Here is a 19,881-nt window from a genome sequence, read left to right on the forward strand (position 1 = left end):
AAGCATTAAAGTAGAAATTTTATTAAAGTAAAATATCGCTATTTTTTTCAAATCAAAATATAAATACTATTCTTTTAAATTTACTTTCTCAAAATATATTTATGAAAAATTATATATTTATAATTTGATTTATAAGAAACAGTGAGGTATAATTATAATCTTCTCTTCTTATTTATTTTTTACTAAATTTATATTAATAACAGACAAATTAGATTACTATAAACAAATGTTATGTATCAAGCAATAAAATGACAAATAAATTATAAGCATTTTTATCAAAGCTCAAACAAAAGCTCTCAATCATTTTCAGAGTATTTCTAATTGATAAATAGTAAAAAATAATTACATTATATGCAATTATTGCAAAGACAATCATGGATAATATTGCTACGTATATTTATTGAGAAATTTAATAACTATCTAATGTTAAAAGCACTTGCAATTGCTACTGTTTCTCTATACAATGTCGATTATAAGAAGAAGAAAAGTATAGACGATAAAAAACGAAAGTACGATTCTGCTTTTGATTGTGAGACAGTAAGATAATTGATGCGCTCAGAAAAATTATAGCTAATAACAGCCTAATAGCAACCTAGCTATTAGATTATTATGTTAAATATCAGGCATTTAGAATCTAAAATGACAGATTTATAATACAAATCGGTATTTTTATATACATATACATCAAATATACTAATATCTCGACCAATCACCAGGCGTCAGATGTTAACTGTTATATGGCATAATATTAGGTATTTCATTAGTCATTTTATTGACTTTTTATTCCTTTAATGACTTTTTCCTTAATAAATATTCCTCTTCTTTAATTTCTTACATAAAATTTTATTTTTATATATTTTATTATTTTATTATGCCAACATTTTTCTTTTTATGAGTTTTCTAAAAAGCAATATAAAATTGGGAATATGATGGGTACAAGAAAAGTTCAACAGAATATAAAACATAAGAGAAAGTCATTAAAAATAATTTTATTAATATAAAATGTACTATACTTGATTGATTGTATTGATGAAATTTTTGTATATTGTACCTGATTTTATTAATTAATCAATCAATGAATATGTGTGACAAAAAATTATTTTGATAAAGGCACATAATTGAAAATTGACATTATCTAGACGGCGATGTATCCTTTTCATAAAAGCTCTGTAAACAAACATAATTTATTAGAAACAAAATTTATAAATATACAATTTATAAGAAATTAAACTTTAGATTTTCTTTGATAAATATAATAAATAACTATGACTTCAGAAATAAAATAAATGAAATGTTTATCTATGGATATTTTATATTTTATGATAATTATTATATTTTCATTATTAAATTAACTATTTGCTTACTTTTGTTGCTATGTCGATAAGATTTTCAGCCATCGCAGAACCAGTCTGCTGTACCATGTTATAAAAATATCCTTTTTGTTGTAAAAGAATATATGGATGGTCACATTCCTGAAATAAACAAATCTCATTTTTCTATCATGCTTTTTTATTTGAACATATATGTGTGTATATATATATATATATATATATATATATATATATATATACATATATAATAATTGAAAAACATATATATATATATATATATATATATATATATCATTTCGTTTAATCTAATCCTAACTCAATATAATTATGCACGTAAGGCAAAATTATATTATACTTTGATAATAAAATCTCAAAAATTGCGACGCATGCATATGCACAAAAATTCAATATTTAAATTTTTAATATAAAATGCAAACAAAAAAAGAAAATTTTCTATAAGAATCTTTTGTGATCATATATCTACGCTTTCATTAGACTCGCACGAGACTATACTCCATACATCTATTACGCTGCGCGGCTCGCGTGAAACTGATTTTCGTATAGAAGGTATCGCGAGCGCGGGACGATGATCACATGACCAGTTGCTGTCACGTGAATACTAGTCATCATCAACTCGACGAATTTGACATCGATTCGACAACGAATCGACGTCGATTCGACCATTATTTCTCACTGAGTTGTATCATTAATTAATATAATTTTTATGCATTGATTGCAATAATAATTTTTGCATGCATGCGTCGCAATTTTTGAGACTTTAATATCAAAGAATAATGTAACTTCGCTTTGCACACGTAATTGTATTCGATTAAACTAAACAAAATAAGAAAAATATATAAAGAGATACATATATACAAAACAGTTTTCAAACAATACAATAGAAATTCAGCAAATTAAAATTATGTACATAATAGAAATTCGACTAATTAAAATTATGGTCATAGCATCAAGCAACTGTCATTGCAAAGATTAACAATTTCACAGTTGTAAAATAAACAATAGAAATAATATCAAAGAAGCGCGTGAAGCGCGCGCTAGTAATGTGTAGTTTCCTAAAATATATATAGAATCTTTCAGAATATAGAGAAAGGAAAATGACATTGTATCGCTAAAATTACTGAAATTATGTTTTAATTCTTCAACTTATACTTACCACAAGACGCCCAGCATCCATTACAAATATTCTGTCGCTATCCATAATAGTATTCAATCTGTGAGCTATAGTCAATACAGTGCAGTTTATAAATTTTGTTTTAACTGTTTGTTGTATAAGGAAATCCGTATAAGGATCAATGTTAGCAGTCGCTTCATCCAGTATCATAATTTTATTGTCCTTGATAATAGCGCGCGCAAGGCAAAATAATTGTCTTTGGCCTACGCTGAAATTTGATCCTCCTTCGGATATTTTCGTATTCAATCCGCCAGCCATCTCTGAGATTATCTCTTTTAATTCAACATCTTGTAGAGCTTGCCATAAAGTAGCGTCGGAATATTGATCGAAAGGATCGAGATTTTGTCGTAAGCTGCCACTAAATAAGAATGGCTCCTGAGGAATAATACTGATTTTTGATCGAAAATTATGCAGCGCAATTGCGCTGGTGGATATATCATCTATACGAATCTCTCCTTCTACACAGGCTAGACGAAAGAGAGCATTAATCAGAGATGATTTTCCTGCGCCGGTTCTGCCGACGATACCGATCTTTTCTTTCGGTAGGATAGTGAAACTAATATCTCTAAAAATGTACTCTCCTTGATGATTGTATTTCAAATTTACATTTTTAAATACTACATTTCCTTTCGTTGGCCAATTGTCCGGTAGTTTGGTATCTGTTGGTTTATTATCGATCATCGGCTCTTCTTCCAATCGGCTATACTCAAGAATTCTCTCTATTGAGGTCAATTGGCTTTCTAGTTCAGCCGATTGTCTAATTCCCCACTGCAATATGATTGTCAACGACATGATTTGTGTGATCGTCAAACCGATGTTTCCAACTACTGCTAAATCTTTGAAGAACGTGAAAGTTATAATTATCACTCCAATATATATCTGACAGATCAGATCGATGTAGAAGCCGAAAGCTCGAGATGTGGCTAGGAAGAGAAAGCAGGTAGACGAATGGAGATCTTGATGACTGCATAAATCTGCCATCAATATATTTTCTGCATTGAAAGCTCTGATTGTTGTTAATCCTTGCAGAGATGCAGTGAGATGATCAAAGATCGGCGAGCGCGCTAAATAATTGTTGTTCTTTATTCTATTAAATTCTTATTTATAATAATTTATCATATTATGAACAAATATTTATAGCCGACCTTATTTAATATTTAATAAAACATTATTCAAAGTGTATTATTCTTTATTTGTATATAAATTACCGTTAGAGAAGTAATTATAAACGACAAAGTAATTATATAATTTATTAATTTTTAATTTATATTAGAGAAATACTAATTAAAAAAATATTAATTAAAATATACATATACGTATATGTATATGTATGTCTCTGTTTAAATTTTTCGCTGTTGCTTGATTTGCAAAAAAAAAAAGATTCTTTAATTAAGGATCCATAATTGTTTGAATCTGTAATTATTTGTCGATTATAAATATTGTCTTTTATAAGTATTGTACAATTGACTTACTTGTTGCTTCGAGACGTTTGATACTACGACATGTACGGACGTATATCATACGTAAAAAGATAAAAACACAGGTACAAACAAAAGAGGGTATTGCCAACCATGGGGTAATTGCTACGATCATAATTATTACTGTAACTGAGATAAGTCCGATAATTATGATGTCAAATATGCACATCGATACCATTAAATCAACAATATTAATATCTCTGGCAAACCTATAATTAAAATGACAATATTTTACTTTTTTAAGTTAAATTAGACAATTATTGTCAATTTGTTACACAATATGTCAAGTGTCAAAAATTAATAAAAAATATTTTCTGTAATTAAAAAAGAGAGCTTTATTAATCGTTATTTTGTCTGTATTTACCTATTTAATATACGACCAGTTGGATTTATGTTGTAGAAGTACATAGTAGCGCGCAAAATGCTGCGAAACATGGCGGAGTGTAGATTTACTGATGACCACATGCATACGGTAAAGTATATGATTGTTTGAATTTGCCATAGTAATATAATCATCACTATCATAATACTGTATATGTACATCATATAATCACGAGACAATGGACCGCTCCATAAAAACTCCGTAGAATTATTATTTTCATACCATGAATTCGATTCCACGTTCACCCAGAATGCAACAAAGTAATCACTACCACTGGCTAATGCCTGGCTTATTATGAAGATTGACATCATAAGAGTTATCATAAAAGGTTTTTTACTCGCTTTGAAGTAACCGAAGATCAGTTTGAAGGACAAGCGACCTTTCATTGTTGTTTCACGTGTTTCATCTAGGGAGACATTTGAAGCTTCTCCATCGATTTTTATTTCATTTTTTATTGAGTTTTGATACTGCATATCAAGCTGTTCAATTTTATCTTTTTTGCATTCTGGTTCTGTCGCTTTTAATAGCTTCATAAAGTCGAGACCCAATGCTTGAAGCTGATCAAAAGTACCTTTTTGCTCGATACTACCATTATTCATTACAATAATCTGATCAGCGAGTTGTAAGAATTGCAGTTGATGCGTCACTAGAAATCTTGTTTTCCCCTAAATAATAAATAAAAATTTTTAATATCTAACTAAGGAAAGATAGACTATATTAAGAGTTAGGTGCGGTTGCGAAGCCGTTTTTCTTCTAATAAGTATCTATATTTAATAATTCTATATATTTTATAGCAATTTTATAAAACATTATATGAAACTTGATAGTTCTAGTGATTGAAAATTTATCACTGTACTATCTATTTGTATCGAACTATTTTATTTTGTCTTACAATTTTTACCTTTAAGTAGCTGCAGATACAATCGTCAACAAGACGCCTGCTAACGTGCGAATCCACGGCAGATAGGGGATCGTCCAGGAGATAAATATCGGCGTCTTTGTAAATTGCTCGTGCTAAATTGATTCTGGCGCGTTGGCCACCACTCAAATTTATTCCTCTTTCGCCTACAATAGTGCAGTCACCCCGAGGGAACGAATCTATGTCTGATTCCATTTGACAGACTTTGATTACTTCATTGTAACGTGACTTGTCCATTGTTTGTCCAAACAGAATATTTTGTTTCACGGTAGACGCGAAAATCCATGGTTGTTGACTGATATAACTTATTCTGCCATGACTTTCGATACTTCCGCTCATCAAGGGCAATTCCTGGAGTATCGCTTGCAACAGACTACTCTTCCCTGAACCTACTTGACCAACAATAGCCACAAAGCTTCCAGGAAGTACAGTTAAGTTCACATTGTGCAACGTATATCCCTTATTATCACTGTGCCATTTAGCGTTACAGTTGATCATACGAAGTGCAAACGATTCTTTAATCGTCTCATGTGGGTTCTCTTCTTTTTTTTTAGTAATCTCAGTGTGCATCATAAATTTCTCTAAACGGCGAATACAAACCAGTGCTTGTACTATTTGATGGAGACCTATAAAATATTACATTTAAAATATTTCTCTTTTGAATTTTGCCGTAAAAAATTTTTCATCTTCAATTAATTATTCTTTATCTTTAATTTATGTAACTTAAGAATTATCGATTTGTGTCTTATGGTTTATTAAATAAAATTATCATTGGTCATAATTTTGATAAATAAAATAAAGGTTTTAATAAAAGTTTATGAATATTTTCTTGCATTTTTCTGTACTTTATTATTAATAGCAGTTTTATTCTATATGCTATCTTCAATATAGCTTTTGATATTTAAGAAAAAACATGAAATCAGTTCAAGTAAAAAATATCCATTTTTATCCTACATCAATAATCTTACCAAATGCAAATCCAAAAATCATTGAGTTTCGTAAAACATTGTAATATGCTGTTACTAAGTATACTTTTTCGGGATTAATATAATTTCCAAATAAGATATACGCCAGTATTGTGATGAAGAGACAGAGTCGTGGTACACAACAATCAAGAGTAAGAGATAATTGTTTTAGAATAGAATATTTTTTTATCACGCTCATCTCACGCCTGAAAATGATAAAAGTTTCAACAATTTGTTTTAATACGGTCGTGACAAGTTACGATCCGTAATTTTAAAACTATGACAATTAATAACATTTCTATTTAAAAGATACAAATTGATTACTGAAAGGAGAGAATATTGAGTTTTTTCTTTTATTTCTTAATGCATTTATAATCTAAAACTTAATTTGTTGATGATATTAAATATATAAAAAAAAATAGATTGTCTTTGATTCCTTTTCTAAAAAAGGCATGTATATACTAACGATAATTTGCTATCATAATTAAACTTGATAACAAAACTGAGTTTGATTTATGAGTCGACACAATTACTTTTACTTGTAACTTTTTACTGTATTAACAAATCTGCTAAATACTTTTATGTAGCATATATATATATATATACTGTATATATATATATATATATATATATATATATATATATATGTGTGTGTGTGTGTGTGTGTGTGTGTGTGTGTGTATCATTTCGTTTAATCTAACCCTAACCGAATATAATTATGCGCACGCAAGGCAAATTTATATTAGTCTTTAATAATAAAATCTCAAAAATTGCGACGCATGCATACATAAGTCATTATTGCAATCAATGCATAAAAAATATATTAATTAATTATTTAGCAATGCATAAAAATTCAATATTTAAATCTTTATCAGAAAATACGATAACGAATAAATAAAACTCGCGCGAGACTCCATACCCTATACAGGTACATCTATCATACTGCGCGGCTGACGCGCGACTGATTCTCGTGCGAGGTATCGCGAGCGCAAAGCCGAGGTCACGTGACCAGTAGATTCACTGGTCATGTGACCACTAGTCATGTGACCATCGATCGCGCGCTCGCGATATCCCGCAATCCCGCACGAGAATCAGTCGCGCGTGAACCGCGCAGCACTGTAGATGTATAGGGTGTATTAATCTAATGGAAAGAATAGAAAGAGAGAATTGCTTTCGTCGGACCCGATTCATTATTGATTGTGAAGCTAGATATCGCCGTCAAATAGCGAAACCACTACTGCTCAGTGTCTTGCAGTCAGCGGCCAGACTCGGGCAATGTGCAGTCTGTCTCTTTCTATTTTTTTCATCAGATTAGTACATCCTACATTCTTGTAGAAAATTATATTTTTTTGTTTTCTGTTAAAAATATATATTTTTATTATCTATGAATTACGTAATTAATAAATATATTTCTATGCATGCAATGTATAAATAATTTTATACATGCATTGCAACACAGAAAAAACAGTATCCTTGATCGAATATAAAAAACATGAATAAAATTCATGATTTTTTAAACTTAATTAAGCAGTATTTGATTTTTTAAATAGATTTAAAATTTAAAGTGATCTTAAATGTTATGTTATTAATAAATTATTTAATGCGTACTTACTTTCTTGCTTTTTCCACAAGATTATAAAAAGGAATTTCCCAAACGTACATTTTAATTACTTGTATTCCAGTGATTATATGATTCATTAGTCTAAGCCTAGCATCTGATTTTTCTGCTGATTTAAGCGTTAAAGGTGTGATTTTTTTTGCAAAAAACGCTGAAATAATAAATGCCATTTAATATACTATAATAATATTTATATTATGTTCATAAAGTAAGAAAATATTACCGAAACAATGTAGGTAAAATAGAATACTATTAAAAATCTAAATTAACTAAATATTTTTTTTAACTAGAATTAGCATTAACAGGAAATATGGCACGGAAATATGACACAAATGTAATTAAATTGTTAAATTAAATAAATTTTTGAAGAATGTTTGAATGTAACATAAATGTAAACAAATTATACAAACACAGGTCTATTACGTACTATTTTGTTAAAAATATAAATATATGAACATAAATATATTCATATTCGATTTACATAGTTATATATTCTGAATCTATTCATAATAAGTTTTAATTGTATTGAAAGATAATTGACAATTTATGCCTATGAGAAATCGAAATTTGGCCGAACTTTTTATATTATTTTATTCGTTTTTTATGTATAATTTAATTACAATGAGATAGACCAAAAACCATAATATTATAAATGATAAATGAATTAATTTTATTTTGAATATATTACGAATTTGCGCTCGATTTAAAAAATCTGGATAAAAAATTTACCTTGAAGAGGAATAAATAATAAAAATACTGACATTCCCACAACTGCTGCCCATCCAATTTCGGAAAATATAATATACGTAATCAATATGACTTGAATAGGCGCAATCCAAATGTAATGTAGATCCCATAGGGATGTTTCCAATCTGGTAATATCAGTACTCAGAAAATTTACCATCTAAAAATGAAGTATATAAAATAAAATTATAGAATTCATCAGATTTACATAATACATATATAGATTAATTATTTATACCGAGATTTTCTTTTGTTCTGTATTGTTTTAAAAATTTATGTACTTGACTTATACATATATACCTGTCCAACAGAGGTCTCATTATCAAGCACAGAAGTGGAGAGTTTCAATATTTTTTTATACAATAATGCAGTACATGCTATTTTCATCTTCAGTCCTATATGCATGGTATAATGCATAGTATAATGTATAATAAAAGTATCCAGAATAGACAATAGAATTAGACCGACTACATTGTAATACACTTCGTTACCCCATTTTTCTTTATTGCTTGCAAAATAGCGTAACAATGTTGCAAGTAACAATGGTTGGCATACTCTATAATATTTTGAATGATTAAAGTATTAATGTAAAAACATATTTTACTCGCCAGATTAACTTATATAATTTATTTTTATATTTATATGTTAAATGTACAAAGATTTTTAAAATAATTTTTTGTATAATTTTTTGTATAATTTATATTACACAATTATATTTATGTAATTTATGATATATTCTGTTTGCTATGGCTTTTATTAAAAAAGAAAAAAAGTTAAAATTCAAATTTAATTTTTTAATAATACGAAATGCAATTGCATGAATTAAATAACATGAATCAATATAAATAAGTGTCTGTTTTCATTTATTACGAAATTAACATACCTAGAAAATAATTCCATTACTGCTTTTGCTAATCCAATTAATAAAAATGGTTTTCCAAAACAGTGCAATAACACTCTTAGTAATTGTGGCTTACAATTCGAGTCATTTTCTTTTTTGGCACACGACTCTACTTCGTTTTTCCAAGCTTTGCTTATAATCTTTTCTAAATGGCTAGTTCTGTCTTGTGTAAGCGTGGTATAAATGTCGGTTTCTTCCAAATCCTTTTTGTAGCCAATTCGAAAAATTTTTCGAGTCCACCTATTTATTAATTGTCAGTTTTCCAAGTATATTTTTAATAAATATAATTTTGATTACTCACCAATAAGTAAGGATAGAGATTACATTCGCATTTTGCCGAGGATTGTTTGGATATTTTCTTTGATTGTTGTTGTTCATTATAGTTCCAGTAAACACAAGATATGGCTGCTAAAATAAAAGTAACAAATAATATAACAAATAATACATCCTATTTTTATTGTGGTTATATAATATTTTTTTATATGTTTACAATATAAAAAATTATATTATAGATCTATTATTATCTTAAGAGTTTAACAAGGCTCTGTAATATAAATATAAATTTAAAGTGTAAGACAGACAATAAGAGCCAAATCGCGGATGACAGTGCGTTATCCCAACGAAACTAAATTTTTTCGTTAGAATTAAATACCTGTGCACAAGGCACCAAATTTTACTTGGTCACGGCCAAGATTTAAAATTGGAATAATCTCTACAAGAGATTTAATTCCATACATCCCCTGTTCCCCCCTAAGGAAATAAATGCGAGAGAAAAATATAAATCCGAAAGTCGCTGAATCGGGAATCGAACCCGAGACAATTATTGTCTATATATATATATATATATATATATATATATATATATAATAAATTTAAAATTATTATATATGGCGTTATTTATTTTAAAATTAATTTAAAAAGATAAAGTAAGATGCTCTCCAAAACATATTTTTTTACGTAATATATTTATTTAATCAATTAAGAATGGAAGAGAAAGCTAAATTATAAATTATCGTTATAGCGATCAAGTATCCAAGATCGTTATCTTTACAAACAATTATTTCTTTAATAATTATTTCTTTAATAATTATTTTTTTAATAATGGAGTCACATATAGTATATTTCCTTTGATGTTTTATCGCGTTTGATTTTTCGAAGATGTAAATATAATTCGGATTGAGAACGCACAGTAAAACAATTGCAGGATCGAGTAATATAGATAAGTTGTATGTTACATCAATTGTGTGTTCATTAAATAATTAATTAATCTATCCTTTAAAATTCTTGTAGAATTAAAAATTCGTAAATAAATTGTATCTATACAAATATATTTATTTCATTATAAACTCACCAGAAGAGAAATTGGCAGTGTCGAGCAGTGCTAGCTGACTGATATAATTATTTCCAAGTTTTTCTGGTCCACCTGTAAATACATTTGAGTCTCTATCACACGTTATCACACATTTAATATCTCATCACTCTTTGCATTTCTTATCACATGCAATATACGTGTTATAATTAAACTCAAAAGAGAAGCTAAAGAGTTTAAAAGCTGTTATATATGATCCATTATATAGTTTTAATTATGCCCGAAAAAATTCTAGTTTTGAACAAAAGATAATTTATAGTTATAGCAACTTTTTATAAAATTAAAAGATAATTTATAGTTATAGCAACTTTTATAAAATTGTATTTCTATATACAAGAGGTTAAATTGAACAAAATGTTATAAATTGATATCTCAAAAACTACTATAAATATACATATAATTTAGAGGATAATTTTCTTATTAAAAAAAACTTTTTAAATATGAATTTTATTTTCCTTCTCGGGAGGAGAAAAGGAGAAGGAGAAAAGAAAGAAAAGGAAGAACTTTGAAACTTCGAAAGATAATTTATAGTTATAGCAACTTTTTATAAAATTAAAAGATAATTTATAGTTATAGCAACTTTTATAAAATTGTATTTCTATATACAAGAGGTTAAATTGAACAAAATGTTATAAATTGATATCTCAAAAACTACTATAAATATACATATAATTTAGAGGATAATTTTCTTATTAAAAAAAACTTTTTAAATATGAATTTTATTTTCCTTCTCGGGAGGAGAAAAGGAGAAGGAGAAAAGAAAGAAAAGGAAGAACTTTGAAACTTCGAATATTTATAAAAACATAATCATAATAGTAACATAAATAATCTTCTTTATATTAAAAATTAAGTAACTTTTATTTTAAACATTTTTTTATAAATACAATCAAAATTTATGAATAAAAGTTAGATCTATTCCATTGATTAATTTGTAAATTAAAAAATAGTTATAAATTCAAAAATTAACCTTTTAAAAAATTATTCTATTAAATGAACCAAATGTTCGAAAAAGTTGTACCCTATCGATTACTTTGATTTTTCATAATGATATATAATTGATTTATAATATATTATAGTATATTATAGTATATAAAAGTTTTGAACTTACATGCACTTTGAATTACATCCGAGCGAGAAATAATGATCGAATCGACGTCGATTTGTCTTTGAATCAATGCCAAATTGATCGAATCGACGTCGAATCGATATCGATTCGACCAATCATTTCTCGCTAGGATTGTGGACTCTTCCACTTTCTGAAATACGGCTAATACTTTAAGAAAAATTGCATTTTTATTCTTGATTATATTCAGTTTCTCGTACTGTGTGTTATTGATGCCTCTATGTTGATCTTTTTTGTTTGTGCACGCTACCTCTTTTCCTTCAATATGATTGTTACATTGTATAGAACAGGGATTTTTCATCTATCTTTACCAATTCTTAAATAACTTAATTCGACATGCAACTACACGAATTTTTGAATGCAAAGAAAAGAGTTTGTATATTTAATTTAAATACAAAATTTTATTATATATATTGAATAACATAGATGACGTGATTTATGTACAAGCAGTTCATATTTTCTGCTTCATGCTCTTTTTATTGTTAGAAATATAAAATATTTAAAAATACTTCCAGAAAAATTTTTTATTTTTGAATATAGGTAAGATTATGTGAACACGGACATTAATGAACAGATTCAATATGTTTAATCGATTATTAATGATTAAGCACCTAAGAACACGCATGTAATTCTATCAAAATGTACTGCTTCCTTCTTTTATTAATGTATTTTTATCGTGTTTTGTATAGTGATATATACAAAAGCAAATTACAATAAAGTCGATTACTTATATTTTCAAAAATATATAATATAAGTATATATATTTTCAAAAATATATAATATAGGTATATATTTTTAATGACAAAGTCTGAAACAAATTCACTTCAGACATTTAAAGATCAGCAAAATGTTAAAAAAAATACAATTGCTTAATTTTTTTCAGAAGGGGAAAAGATTTAATTAAAAATTAAAAATTTGCACGGGGTTTATTGTCTCTCCATAAAAAATCACCACTTGAATAAAGTTTCTCTCTATCACTAATCTTGGTAGATACGAGTTGACATTTTCATCTTGTATACATTTTGTCTGATATATAGCCGTCTTCAAACGTATTTTCTTATTTACATTGTAGTACTTATATCTCATCTTTATTCACTTGCACAATGCATGAGAAGACAATATGTATATTTATATTTATTTATTTATAATTTATCATTAAGTAGAAAAGAAAACTACAAAATATAAGTATTATTAGTAATTAGAACTTTTCTTTAAAATATAATTATTTGATAGATATACATACATATATTGTAATCTCTCTATTCAGTATATATTTATAAGTATTTATTATAATACTAATTATTAGCTAAATTCTGCACGGAATATATTAATATTTGGATGTCGCATACTTTTATAATATAACAGTTCTATAGTATGGGCTGTATACAGAAATATTTTTTTTTATCTTATCTTATTTTATCTTTTTCGGAAAAATAATATTTGGTGAATGACTGTAAGGCAATAATAAAAGAGAACGGTGCTATTACATGTCAGAATAGTTAGAATAGTTAGTAGAGTAACAGGCAAAAAAAGAGAACATTATATGATTATAGTTCGTCTGCAATATTTGGGATGAATATTTATATGATTCTTGTTTTCTCTCTTATTTAGGAAGGCAAGAAGAAAGAAAAGATGTGCGCGACCGGCTTATTAATTATGCAAGCAAATTGATTTTATCTATTCATTTCATATGAACGTTAATTTAACGGAAAAGTTTACTTCGAAGTTAGTAAGATATATTTGCAGTTAGTCTGATGTACGCTTTCAATTTATACGGAAGAAAAAGAATGTGCGATATGTTATGCATGTATGCGCACTCAAATAACATTGTTTTTTAAAGATATATTTGTAAGATATTTGTAAACTATTTATTATTATTATTTGGAAATAATTAATTTGTAATTATTCTTGAAAGAAATTATAATTTATTACAACTTTTTCTTCAACATTTTAGCAAGTTACGCTAAGCAAATTTTAGCAGTTAGGATTTTATTAACATAAATTTATCTTTAAATTAAATAAATGATAATCCTTAAGAGTCGCCAGTAATAAATAATAAAAATCTCTCCTCCAATTTTAAAGTCGACCAGACTGGCAATAATTTATTTAAAAAATTAGTTAAATTACAACGTTTCGGCTGTCATTGCAGCCCTTTTCAAGTAATCTATGAACAATTATATACATATAAATATACTCTTAATGCGCTTAATCATAGAAATAATTATAAATTTACAAAAATATATATATGTTTACGTACCAGATTAATACAATAAATCAAATTTACAGCAAACCCCCGACAAAATTAACCATTGTTTTGATGAACAATGTATAACTGACAGAAGTGAGCACGAAAAAATAGATGTTGACTGTTAGCAGAAAACTTAGTCACTAACGCGTTGAGAAAATAGAAAACCAGAGTACTGTGTCTTTCGCAATTTTTAAAACGTCAATACAAAGTCAAATAAATAAATAAATAAATAAATAAATATGTAACATATGACAATATAATATATTAAATAGCTTCAAGAACGCGATCATAAATCCCACTGAAATTCTCCGTATCTTTTTGTAAATTAATGCTCTTTCTTTGGTTTTTTATATAGAACATTTCTGCTATTTCTCTTTTTCTTGTTTGTTTTTCTTGATGCAGAATCACAGGAGAATCCCAACGGAACTCATGATCGTTGCAAGTCCGATGCAAACTAACAACTGAGTGTGATGTCGTGTCTTTTTTGATGTTATTTTTATGTTCCTTAATACGTGTTTCTAAATGTCGCTTTGTTTGTCCAATATATGTAGAGTCACAGTTCGCGCATTCGATCTTATAAACGACATCGGTTCTTTTTAAGTTGTCAATACTATCTTTTCCTCTTTTTATCAATGTGTCTAATTTTTTAGGAACGGTATATAATACACCGATTCCATTTTTGTTTATGCAACGAGTAATATTTTCGCTCAAATCTCTAATATACGGCAACGCTATAGCATTTCGTGTATCAAATTTATCTCGATTAGACGCACCAAAATTACCGCCAAATTTAATTGCCCTAAGTCTCCTGTTAATAATTTTGTTTATGACTGTTGACGGGTAACAATTGTTACGAAGAATTCGTTTGACTAAGATGATGTTTTTCTCGTGAAACATAGGGTTCGCGAGTAAAATAGCCCTGTCCACGAGGCTTGTGATCACACTAATTTTATAACGCATCGGATGGTTCGAAAGAAAATTTATATAACGGCCTGAAAACGTAGGCTTACGGAACCAGTCAGTCGTCAATTTGCCATTAATTCGTATAACGTTTGTGTCTAAAAAACTTAAGAAACAATTGTTCTCCAATTCAAACGTAAACCTTAGTCGAGTGTGAAAGCTATTAAAAATCGTAAGAATATCCTCCACTTTACATTTCGGAATAATTGAAAAAATGTCATCAACATATCTGAAATAACAATAGGGCTCAAAATCCAATTGACGCAAACAATATGATTCCAAATCGTCCATAACCATATCAGACAAAATTGGAGACAAAGGAGACCCCATAGGCGAACCAAAAACCTGCTCGTAAAATTTTCCATCAAAAACAAAACTAGTCGAGCGCATAACCGTGTCAATAGCATGTAAAAACTGTGCCATGTTAAATGAAGTAAATTGTGAGATATCATCCCAACGATTTTCTATTGCTGCTTTTATTAATTCCCACGGTGTGTTAGTAAAAAGCGAAGTCACATCCAACGAAATCATGACATGATCGTCATCAATGTTTTTATCCTTAATAATTTCAACAAAGGACCAACTATCCTTAATGTGAGATCGAGGTTTATTGTTATTGTTCAAAAAAGACACGACATCACACTCAGTTGTTAGTTTGCATCGGACTTGCAACGATCATGAGTTCCGTTGGGATTCTCCTGTGATTCTGCATCAAGAAAAACAAACAAGAAAAAGAGAAATAGCAGAAATGTTCTATATAAAAAACCAAAGAAAGAGCATTAATTTACAAAAAGATACGGAGAATTTCAGTGGGATTTATGATCGCGTTCTTGAAGCTATTTAATATATTATATTGTCATATGTTACATATTTATTTATTTATTTATTTATTTATTTGACTTTGTATTGACGTTTTAAAAATTGCGAAAGACACAGTACTCTGGTTTTCTATTTTCTCAACGCGTTAGTGACTAAGTTTTCTGCTAACAGTCAACATCTATTTTTTCGTGCTCACTTCTGTCAGTTATACATTGTTCATCAAAACAATGGTTAATTTTGTCGGGGGTTTGCTGTAAATTTGATTTATTGTATTAATCTGGTACGTAAACATATATATATTTTTGTAAATTTATAATTATTTCTATGATTAAGCGCATTAAGAGTATATTTATATGTATATAATTGTTCATAGATTACTTGAAAAGGGCTGCAATGACAGCCGAAACGTTGTAATTTAACTAATTTTTTAAATAAATTATTGCCAGTCTGGTCGACTTTAAAATTGGAGGAGAGATTTTTAAATTAAATATTAAATAATAATATTGTAAAAAATTATTTATTTTTATATAATATAGTTTGTAAAGCTCATTAATAGTATAGCTAATAGTACTTTTATAAAAAATGTTGATTCTAAATTTTGTCGAAAACGACATTACATTTTGATATTTAATACTTTAATAAACGTGACAACTGTTTGCTCTCAAGTGGTTTTAGTACGTTTGATACGGTTGTTCGGGTTTCGATAAAATTATTATATTTTATCGAAAGACCAGATGTTTTTCCGCTTTATTCGACGATCTATGCCTTATAATCGATCTGAATCGATAGAAGATTTTGTATATCTATAATAGTCTTATACACTACATTTATTTACATTGATTTTGACATGCATCGCGTATGTTATTGGACTTAAATATTTAATTGACTTAATTAGTAATCTTATTTTTTTAAGTTTAATATTCCTATGTGTTAACTATATTAATAATAGGGCTCGTGATTGTAACCAATTAATTGATTAATTCTAAATCGATTAACCGATTGTAACAGCGAAAGAAACGATTAATACTCAACTAAACGATTAATCGATTTTAATTAATCGATTAATCGGGGAAATTATTTAAACATTTTTTCAATTACTTGTTACTTTTATTAGAATTTTACAATACTAGACAACACAAGCGCGCGCTTCACACGCTCTTTTGATATCACTTCTATTTATTTTATAACTATCAAATTGTTAATTTTCGCAATAACAGTTACATGATGCTATGACCATAATTTTAATTCGCCGAATTTCTATCATGTACATAATTTTAATTCCCGAATTTCCATTATGTATATAATTTTAATTTATTGAATTTCTATTATTTAATTTACCGAATTTCTATTGTATTGTTTGAGAACTATGTTGTATATATGTATTTATAAATGTATATATTTTATCTCATTTTGTTTAATTTAATCGAATATAATTACGTATGGAAAGCGAAGTTATATAATTCTTTGATAATAAAACCTTAAAAATTATAACGCATATATGTAAAATTATTATTGCAATGCATGCATAAATATATTTATCATTTACGTGATTCATAAAAATTCAATAAAGTTTTAACAGAAAACAAAAAATATTATTTTCTACAAGAATCTTTCGATCAAAATATCTGCGCTTATTCCATTAGATTCGTGCGTCTGTACGCGTTCTCTATGCTAAACGGCTCGTGCGACATTCAACTTTACAGTCAATAATGAATCGGGGCCCGATGAAAGCAACTCTTTTTTTCTATCCCTTTCATCAAATTAATACACCCCATAGTACATCTATCACGCTGCGCGGCTTACGCGCGCCTGATTCTCGTGCGGGATACACCGAACGCGGGGCCGATGGTCACATGACTAGTGGTCACATGACCAGTGAGTCTACTGGTCACGTGACCTCGGTTTCGCGCTCGCGATACCTTGCATGAGAATCAGTCTCGCGCGAGCCGCGCAGCATGATGGATGTGTGGAGTATGAAGCCTTGCGCGAGTCTAATGAAAGTTATTTGATCATAACGTAGCTATTTGATTACAAAATTCTTGTAGAAAATTATAGTTTTTTGTTCGTATTTTCTGTTAGATTTAAATATTAAATTTTTATGTATTGCATAATTAATCAATATATTCTATATGCATTGATTGCAATAATTGTTGTATGCATGCATCGCAATTTTTGAGATTTTATTATCAAAGAATAATATAACTTTGCTATGAGTGCATAATTATATTCGGTAAATTAAACGAAATGATATGTATATGCAACATAAATTTAGCATTTATAAGCAGATTTGTTAAAACAGTAAGAAGTAAAAGTAATTGTATCGACTCATACATTAAACTCAGTTTTGCTATCAAGTTTAATTATGATAGCAAATTATTTATTGTTAGGATAGTAAACTGATAGTAGAATATTAATACAAATTTGAGAAATACAATTCAATAATTTTCATTAAAAAATAATGCAGGTATAAATGATGCTATACAGTATATTACATTAAACAGCTATATTTTAATTTTATGTTTTATCATATATTTTATATTTTAATTTTAATTCTCGAATGTTTATTACGTACATAATTTACAACTCTCTCGCTCTCTCTCTCGTTCGCTCTCTTGGCGCGACCGCTCGGCTTTCGTCCTGCGATAGAAAGTGCACGTGCGTCGAAACGACTACGTCACAATACATATGAAATAAATAGTTATTATAATTACTTTTATTATATTATGTTTTATTATATGATAATTACTTTTCTAAAAGAGCGTAAAATTCACGTACTTGTTTAAAAATCGTTGTGTATTTAAATAAGTATTATTTAAATACATAATTTACATTGCTTTTTTCTTGTTATGTTCTTTTGATAAAAAGTGTGATAACACAATTAAAGTATTTATATACATAAGTTATACACAATTAGTGTATAACACAATTACAATACATTCACAACTGTTTATGTAAAATACAATTATTATATATTATTAAAGAAAAATAATATACACATAATTGAATATCCCAGTGAGAAATCACTAGTTATAAAAAGACGTCGAATCAACATTTTTTTAACTAGTGATTTCTCACTTGGATAAAACATTTTAATATTAAAACAGTATGTAAAAGAATTAAATTTTAATGTATATTTTATTCCCCTTAATTCAATTAGTTAATATTATTTTTTTATTTTTATACTCAGTGAGAAATAATGGTCGAATCGATGTCAAATTCGTCGAATCGATGTCGAATCGGTCGATGTCGATTCGATCAATCATTTTTCATTAGATGTAGAAATTTAATTGTAAAATAAATTTCATACATAAAAATATACATATGTTAATTACTTGTAATCTTATTAATATATATTTATAATAGATAAGAGAAAATTTAAATTGCAACGACGTCGTATCATTCAACTAACATATGTGTACATTCGACTTTGAAAGTTTGCTCTAAAATTACCAGCTTATATAACACGAGATGTATCGTGTGCACACACTTACTGTGCGAATAAAATTTAGAAGCATTAGAAATACTCACTCAGGAAAGAGGTGATGCTTTATATAATGAAGATCCACATTTTTAGACGATGTGATTCCAACGTGTACAAAAATAATACAATTAGATTTACTTCAAATGCATTCTCAAATAGAATGACATGTATTATTTGAAGCAGATTTTATGGAGAATAAGACGATCGACTATTCTATACACTTCACAATAAGCCACAATTAAAGCATGCGACGCGTCGTAATACAAATCGGTAGTCTTATATACACATCAAATATACATCTCGGCCAATCGCCAGACGTTTGATATTAAGTGTCATGTGGTAAAACTAGAC

At 27.9% G+C, this 19,881-nt stretch overlaps 1 protein-coding gene across 2 annotated transcripts; it reads right to left on the minus strand.

The window, feature by feature from the left end:
* Positions 1 to 970: 970 nt before the first annotated feature.
* On the minus strand, positions 971 to 19,828 carry LOC114938898 (putative multidrug resistance-associated protein lethal(2)03659). Of its 2 annotated transcripts, none has more exons than XM_085483617.1 (14): positions 19,578 to 19,828; positions 10,882 to 10,953; positions 9,832 to 9,935; positions 9,513 to 9,770; positions 8,930 to 9,185; positions 8,615 to 8,789; positions 7,880 to 8,036; positions 6,271 to 6,473; positions 5,285 to 5,928; positions 4,366 to 5,048; positions 3,996 to 4,210; positions 2,506 to 3,587; positions 1,365 to 1,472; positions 971 to 1,167 (listed from the first exon to the last, which is right to left on the minus strand). In XM_085483617.1, exons 3-14 carry the CDS (start codon positions 9,906 to 9,908, stop codon positions 1,132 to 1,134), a joined length of 3,894 nt encoding a protein of 1,297 aa, XP_085339743.1. In that variant the 5' UTR covers positions 9,909 to 9,935; positions 10,882 to 10,953; positions 19,578 to 19,828; the 3' UTR covers positions 971 to 1,131. The 2 variants fall into 2 exon arrangements, with proteins under 2 accessions (XP_085339743.1, XP_029168864.2); XM_029313031.2 differs by having other exon boundaries at positions 9,832 to 9,938.
* Positions 19,829 to 19,881: the final 53 nt, after the last annotated feature.

Source organism: Nylanderia fulva, unplaced genomic scaffold (genome assembly GCF_048542155.1).
Source record: "Nylanderia fulva isolate GAGA-0341 unplaced genomic scaffold, ASM4854215v1 Scaffold26, whole genome shotgun sequence".
Classification (NCBI taxonomy): Eukaryota; Metazoa; Arthropoda; class Insecta; order Hymenoptera; family Formicidae; genus Nylanderia; species Nylanderia fulva.

What these genes read in the sequence shown, in the direction of transcription:
- LOC114938898 (XM_085483617.1), bottom strand. Translation starts at nt 9,908, where the DNA reads ATGAACAACAACAATCAAAGAAAATATCCAAACAATCCTCGGCAAAAT. An exon ending in CTTGTGGAAAAAGCAAGAAA is followed by an intron (nt 6,474 to 7,879) that starts GTAAGTACGCAT and finishes TATCATTTTCAG; the next exon opens with GCGTGAGATGAGCGTGATAA. An exon ending in ACTGGTCGTATATTAAATAG is followed by an intron (nt 4,211 to 4,365) that starts GTAAATACAGAC and finishes TTTTAATTATAG; the next exon opens with GTTTGCCAGAGATATTAATA.